Source organism: Mustelus asterias, unplaced genomic scaffold (genome assembly GCF_964213995.1).
Source record: "Mustelus asterias unplaced genomic scaffold, sMusAst1.hap1.1 HAP1_SCAFFOLD_881, whole genome shotgun sequence".
NCBI classification, from domain to species: domain Eukaryota; kingdom Metazoa; phylum Chordata; class Chondrichthyes; order Carcharhiniformes; family Triakidae; genus Mustelus; species Mustelus asterias.
The window spans coordinates 122,698-129,966 of NW_027590827.1; the positions used below are offsets into that span (position 1 = coordinate 122,698).

The 7,269-nt window shown below is 58.8% G+C and overlaps 1 protein-coding gene across 1 annotated transcript in view; it reads right to left on the minus strand.

Moving 5' to 3' along the window:
* The window catches only part of LOC144487566 (TOM1-like protein 1), a 43,933-nt gene extending 39,797 nt beyond the window's left edge, over positions 1-4,136 (minus strand). The window contains exon 1 of the mRNA XM_078205649.1: positions 4,050-4,136. Coding sequence (XP_078061775.1) covers positions 4,050-4,107 — 58 coding nt within the window. The 5' untranslated portion in view covers positions 4,108-4,136. The remainder of the gene's footprint in view (positions 1-4,049) is intronic.
* Between the last annotated feature and the right edge of the window lie 3,133 nt (positions 4,137-7,269).

The window sequence follows — 7,269 nt, forward strand, 5'->3', positions numbered from 1 at the left end:
CAGTACTGTCCCACTGACAGTGCGGCACTCCCTCAGTACTGACCCTCTGACAGTGCGGCACTCCCTCAGCACTGACCCTCTGACAGTGCAGTATTCCCTCAGGACTGACCCTCTGACAGTGCGGCACTCCCTCAGCACTGATCCTCTGACAGTGCGGCAAACCCTGAGCACTGACCCTCTGACAGTGCGGCACTCCCTCAGCACTGACCCTATGATAGTGCGGCACTCCCAAAGCACTGACCGTCTGAGAGTGCAGCATTCCCTCAATATGGACCCTCTCACAGTGAAGCATTCCCTCAGTACTGACCCTCTGACATGGCAGCACTCCCTCAGTACTGACCCTCTGACAGTGCAGCACTCCCTCAGTACTGACCCTCTGACAGTGCAGCACTCCTTCAGTACTGACCCCCTGACAGTGCAGCACTCCCTCAGTACTGACCCTCTGACAGTGCGGCACTCCCTCAGCACTGACCCTCTGAAGTGCGGCACGCCCTCAGCACTGACCCTCTGACAGTGCGGCACTCCCTCAGCACTAACCCTCTGACAGTGCGGCACTCCCTCAGTACTGACCCTCTGACAGTGCAGCACTCCTTCAGTACTGACCCTCTAACAGTGCAGCACTCCCTCAGTGCTGACCCTCTGATAGTGCAGCACTCCCTCAGTACTGACCCTCTGACAGTGCAGCACTCCCTCAGTACTGACCTTCTGACAGTGCGACACTCCCTCAGTACTGACCCTCTGACAGTGCAGCACTCCCTCAGTACTGACCCCCTGACAGTGCGGCACTCCCTCAGCACTGACCCTCTGACAGTGCGGCACTCCCTCAGTACTGACCCTCTGACAGTGCGGCACTCCCTCAGTACTGACCCTCTGACAGTGCGGCACTCCCTCAGTACTGACACTCTGACAGTGCGACACTCCCTCGGCACTGACCCTCTGACAGTGCGGCACTCCCTCAACACTGACCCTCTGACAGTGCGGCACTCCCTCAGTACTGACCCGCTGACAGTGCGGCATTCCCTCAGCACTGACACTCTGACAGTGCGGCACTCCCTCAACACTGACCCTCTGACAGTGCAGCACTCCCTCAGTACTGACCCCCTGATAGTGCGGCACTCCCTCAGTACTGACACTCTGACAGTGCGACACTCCCTCGGCACTGACCCTCTGACAGTGCGGCACTCCCTCAACACTGACCCTCTGACAGTGCGGCACTCCCTCAGTACTGACCCGCTGACAGTGCGGCATTCCCTCAGCACTGACCCGCTGACAGTGCGGCACTCCCTCAACACTGACCCTCTGACAGTGCAGCACTCCCTCAACACTGACCCTCTGACAGTGCGGCACTCCCTCAGCATTGACCCTCTGACAGTGCGGCACTCCCTCAGTACTGACTCTCTGACAGTGCGGCACTCCCTCAGTACTGACCCTCTGACAGTGCGGCACTCCCTCAGTACTGACCCTCTGACAGTGCGGCACTCCCTCAGTACTGACCCTCTGACAGTGCGGCACTCCCTCAGTACTGACCCTCTGACAGTGCGGCACTCCCTCAGTACTGACGCTCTGACAGTGCGGCACTCCCTCAGTACTGACCCTCTGACAGTGCGGCACTCCCTCAGTACTGACCCTCTGACAGTGCGGCACTCCCTCAGTACTGACCCTCTGACAGTGCGGCACTCTCTCAGCACTGACCCTCTGACAGTGCGGCACTCCCTCAGCACTGACCCTCTGACAGTGCGGCACTCCCTCAGTACTGACCCTCTGACAGTGCGGCAATCCCTCAGTCCTGACCCTCTGACAGTGCGGCACTCCCTCAGTACTGACCCTCTGACAGTGCGGCAATCCCTCAGTCCTGACCCTCTGACAGTGCGGCACTCCCTCAGTACTGACCCTCTCACAGTGCGGCACTCCCTCAGCACTGACCCTCTGACAGTGCGGCACTCCCTCAGTCCTGACCCTCTGACAGTGCGGCACTCCCTCAGCACTGACCCTCTGACAGTGCGGCACTCCCTCAGCACTGACCCTCTGACAGTGCGGCACTCCCTCAGTACTGACCCTCTGACAGTGCGGCACTCCCTCAGTACTGACCCTCTGACAGTGCAGCACTCCCTCAGCACTGACCCTCTGACAGTGCGGCACTCCCTCAGTACTGACCCTCTGACGGTGCGGCACTCCCTCAGCACTGACCCTCTGACAGTGCGGCACTCCCTCAGTCCTGACCCTCTGACAGTGCGGCACTCCCTCAGTACTGACCCTCTGACAGTGCGGCACTCCCTCAGCACAGACCCTCTGACAGTGCGGCACTCCCTCAGCACTGACCCTCTGACAGTGCGGCACTCCCTCAGTACTGACCCTCTGGCAGTGCGGCACTCCCTCAGCACTGACCCTCTGACAGTGCGGCACTCCCTCAGTACTGACCCTCTGACAGTGCGGCACTCCCTCAGCTCTGACCCTCTGACAGTGCGGCACTCCCTCAGCACTGACCCTCTGACAGTGCGGCACTCCCTCAGCACTGACCCTCTGACAGTGCGGCACTCCCTCAGTACTGACCCTCTGACAGTGCGGCACTCCCTCAGTACTGACCCTCTGACAGTGCGGCACTCCCTCAGCACTGACCCTCTGACAGTGCGGCAATCCCTCAGTCCTGACCCTCTGACAGTGCGGCACTCCCTCAGTACTGACCCTCTCACAGTGCGGCACTCCCTCAGCACTGACCCTCTGACAGTGCGGCACTCCCTCAGTCCTGACCCTCTGACAGTGCGGCACTCCCTCAGCACTGACCCTCTGACAGTGCGGCACTCCCTCAGCACTGACCCTCTGACAGAGCGGCACTCCCTCAGTACTGACCCTCTGACAGTGCGGCACTCCCTCAGTACTGACCCTCTGACAGTGCAGCACTCCCTCAGCACTGACCCTCTGACAGTGCGGCACTCCCTCAGTACTGACCCTCTGACGGTGCGGCACTCCCTCAGCACTGACCCTCTGACAGTGCGGCACTCCCTCAGTCCTGACCCTCTGACAGTGCGGCACTCCCTCAGTACTGACCCTCTGACAGTGCGGCACTCCCTCAGCACAGACCCTCTGACAGTGCGGCACTCCCTCAGCACTGACCCTCTGACAGTGCGGCACTCCCTCAGTACTGACCCTCTGACAGTGCGGCACTCCCTCAGTACTGACCCTCTGGCAGTGCGGCACTCCCTCAGCACTGACCCTCTGACAGTGCGGCACTCCCTCAGTACTGACCCTCTGACAGTGCGGCACTCCCTCAGCACTGACCCTCTGACAGTGCGGCACTCCCTCAGTACTGACCCTCTGACAGTGCAGCACTCCCTCAGTACTGACCCTCTGACAGTGCGGCACTCCCTCAGTACTGACCCTCTGACAGTGCGGCACTCCCTCAGCACTGACCCTCTGACAGTGCGGCACTCCCTCAGCACTGACCCTCTGACAGTGCGGCACTCCCTCAGTACTGACCCTCTGACAGTGCGGCACTCCCTCAGTACTGACCCTCTGGCAGTGCGGCACTCCCTCAGCACTGACCCTCTGACAGTGCGGCACTCCCTCAGTACTGACCCTCTGACAGTGCGGCACTCCCTCAGCACTGACCCTCTGACAGTGCGGCACTCCCTCAGCACTGACCCTCTGACAGTGCGGCACCCCCTCAGTACTGACCCTCTGACAGTGCAGCACTCCCTCAGCACTGACCCTCTGACAGTGTGGCGCTCCCTCAGTACTGACCCTCTGACAGTGCGGCACTCCCTCAGCACTGACCCTCTGACAGTGCGGCACTCCCTCAGTACTGACCCTCTGACAGTGCGGCACTCCCTCAGTTATTTTCTGGATTATTTGAAGATTATTTTTCTAACACGGAAAGTATTTCAGATTCTCTCCCGATCCCGGAACCCACTCGATCCCCGGATCCCCGAACCTTGTGCCGGATTCCCCGGACTCCACTCCTGGGCTCCTGCTCTCCCCCCCACCCCCGCCGTTCCAGAGCCTGGATCCCGGAGACTGGATCCCAGAGACTGGATCCCAGACCCACCGCTTACCGATCAATCTCCCGCTCCGGCTGCTGAACGGATCCTTCGCCGCTTTTCCGAGAGACATTCCGGGAGTGAGTCACTCCGAGAGTGAGAGATACTCTGAGTGAGAGAGACTCCGAGAGTGAGAGAGACTCTGAGTGAGAGAGACTCCGAGAGTGAGAGATACTCTGAGTGAGAGAGACTCCGAGAGTGAGAGAGACTCCGAGAGTGAGAGATACTCTGAGTGAGAGAGACTCCCACTGTGAGAGAGACTCCGAGAGTGAGAGAGACTCCCACTGTGAGAGAGACTCCGAGAGTGAGAGAGACTCCCACTGTGAGAGAGACTCCGAGAGTGTGAGATACTCTGAGTGAGAGAGACTCCGAGAGTGAGGGAGACTCCCACTGTGAGAGAGACTCCCACTGTGAGAGAGACTCCGAGTGAAAGAGACTCTGAGTAAGAGAGGCTCCCGGAGTCTCTCTCACACGGAGTCTCTCTCACACGGAGACTCTCTCACTCGGAGTCTCTGACACTCTCGGAGTCTCTCTCACTCCCGGAGACTCTCTCACTCCGGGAATGAGAGAGACTCCGGGAGTGAGAGAGACTCCGGGAGTGAGAGAGACTCCGGGAGTGAGAGAGACTCCGGGAGTGTGAGACTCCGGGAGTGAGAGAGACTCCGGGAGTGAGAGAGACTCCGAGTGAGAGAGACTCTGGGAGTGAGAGAAACTCTTGGAGTGAGAGAGACTCCAAGTGAGAGAAACTCCGGGAGTGAGAGAGACTCCGAGTGAGAGAGACTCCGAGTGAGAGAGACTCCGAGTGAGAGAGACTCTGGGAGTGAGAGGGACTCTGGGAGTGAGAGAGACTCCAAGTGAGAGAGACTCCAAGTGAGAGAGACTCCAAGTGAGAGAGACTCCGGGAGTGAGAGAGACTCCGGGAGTGAGAGAGAGACTCCGGGAGTGAGAGAGAGACTCCGGGAGTGAGAGAGAGACTCCGGGAGTGAGAGAGACTCCGGGAGTGAGAGAGACTCCGAGTGAGAGAGACTCCGAGGGAGAGAGACTCCGAGTGAGAGAGACTCCGAGTGAGAGAGACTCCGAGTGAGAGAGACTCCGAGTGAGAGAGACTCCGAGTGACAGAGACTCTGGGAGTGAGAGGGACTCTGGGAGTGAGAGAGACTCCAAGTGAGAGAGACTCTGAGAGTGAGAGGGACTCCGGGAGTGAGAGAGACTCCGGGAGTGAGAGAGAGACTCCGGGAGTGAGAGAGACTCCGAGTGAGAGAGACTCCGAGTGAGAGAGACTCCGAGTGAGAGAGACTCCTAGTGAGAGAGACTCTGGGAGTGAGAGAGACACTGGGAGTGAGAGAGACTCTGGGAGTGAGAGAGACTCTGGGAGTGAGAGAGACTCTGGGAGTGAGAGAGACTCCGAGAGTGAGAGAGACTCCGGGAGTGAGAGAGACTCCGGGAGTGAGAGACTCCGGGAGTGTGAGACTCCGGGAGTGAGAGAGACTCCGGGAGTGAGAGAGACTCCGAGTGAGAGAGACTCTGGGAGTGAGAGAGACTCTTGGAGTGAGAGAGACTCCAAGTGAGAGAAACTCCGGGAGTGAGAGAGACTCCGAGTGAGAGAGACTCTGCGAGTGAGAGAGACTCTGGGAGTGAGAGGGACTCTGGGAGTGAGAGAGACTCCGAGAGTGAGAGAGACTCCGGGAGTGAGAGAGACTCCGGGAGTGAGAGAGAGACTCCGGGAGTGAGAGAGAGACTCCGGGAGTGAGAGAGACTCCGAGTGAGAGAGACTCCGAGTGAGAGAGACTCCGAGTGACAGACTCTGGGAGTGAGAGGGACTCTGGGAGTGAGAGAGACTCCAAGTGAGAGAGACTCTGAGAGTGAGAGAGACTCCGGGAGTGAGAGAGACTCCGGGAGTGAGAGACTCCGGGAGTGAGAGAGACTCCGAGTGAGAGAGACTCCGAGTGAGAGAGACTCCGAGTGAGAGAGACTCCTAGTGAGAGAGACTCTGGGAGTGAGAGAGACACTGGGAGTGAGAGAGACTCTGGGAGTGAGAGAGAGACTCCGAGTGAGAGAGGCTCCGAGAGTGGGAGGGACTCTGGGAGTGAGAGAGACTCCGTGTGAGAGATTCCAAGAGTGAGGGAGACTCCGGGAGTGAGAGACTGCAAGAGTGAGAGAGACTCCGAGAGTGAGAGGGACTCCGGGAGTGAGAGAGTCTCCGAGAGTGAGGGGGACTCTGAGAGTGAGAGAGACTCCGAGAGTGAGAGGGACACCGAGAGTGAGAGGGACTCCGAGAGTGAGAGAGACTCCAGGAGTGAGAGAGACTCCAGGAGTGAGAGAGACTCCAGGAGTGAGAGAGACTCTGCGAGTGAGAGAGACTCTGGGACTGAGAGAGACTCTGCGAGTGAGAGAGACTCCAGGAGTGAGAGAGACTCCGGAAGTGAGAGAGACTCGGAGTGAGAGAGAGACTCCGGGAGTGAGAGGGACTCTGAGAGTGCGAGAGACTCCTGTTTAGGATTGGCTGTCTCTGTTATTAATGCTGTTTGGGCTTGGGTTACTCTAGGATCATTTCATTTTAGAATTGGCTTCCTCTGGGATCAATCCAGTTTAAGGTTGGCTCAGAGAATTAGTGCCGACTCGATGGGCTGATTGGCCTTCGTCTGCACTTTTGGGATTTTACGATTCCATGATTAATACTGAGGGAGTGCCGCACTGTCAGAGGGTCAGTGCTGAGGGAGTGCCGCACTGTCAGAGGGTCAGTACTGAGGGAGTGCCGCACTGTCAGAGGGTCAGTGCTGAGGGAGTGCTGCATTGTCAGAGGGTCAGTACTGAGGGAGTGCCGCTCTGTCAGAGGGTCAGTGCTGAGGGAGTGCCGCACTGTCAGAGGGTCAGTGCTGAGGGAGTGCTGCATTGTCAGAGGGTCAGTGCTGAGGGAGTGCTGCATTGTCAGAGGGTCAGTACTGAGGGAGTGCTGCATTGTCAGAGGGTCAGTACTGAGGGAGTGCTGCATTGTCAGAGGGTCAGTACTGAGGGAGTGCCGCTCTGTCAGAGGGTCAGTGCTGAGGGAGTGCCGCACTGTCAGAGGGTCAGTGCTGAGGGAGTGCTGCATTGTCAGAGGGTCAGTGCTGAGGGAGTGCTGCATTGTCAGAGGGTCAGTACTGAGGGAGTGCTGCATTGTCAGAGGGTCAGTGCTGAGGGAGTGCTGCATTGTCAGAGGGTCAGTGCTGAGGGAGTGCTGCATTGTCAGAGGGTC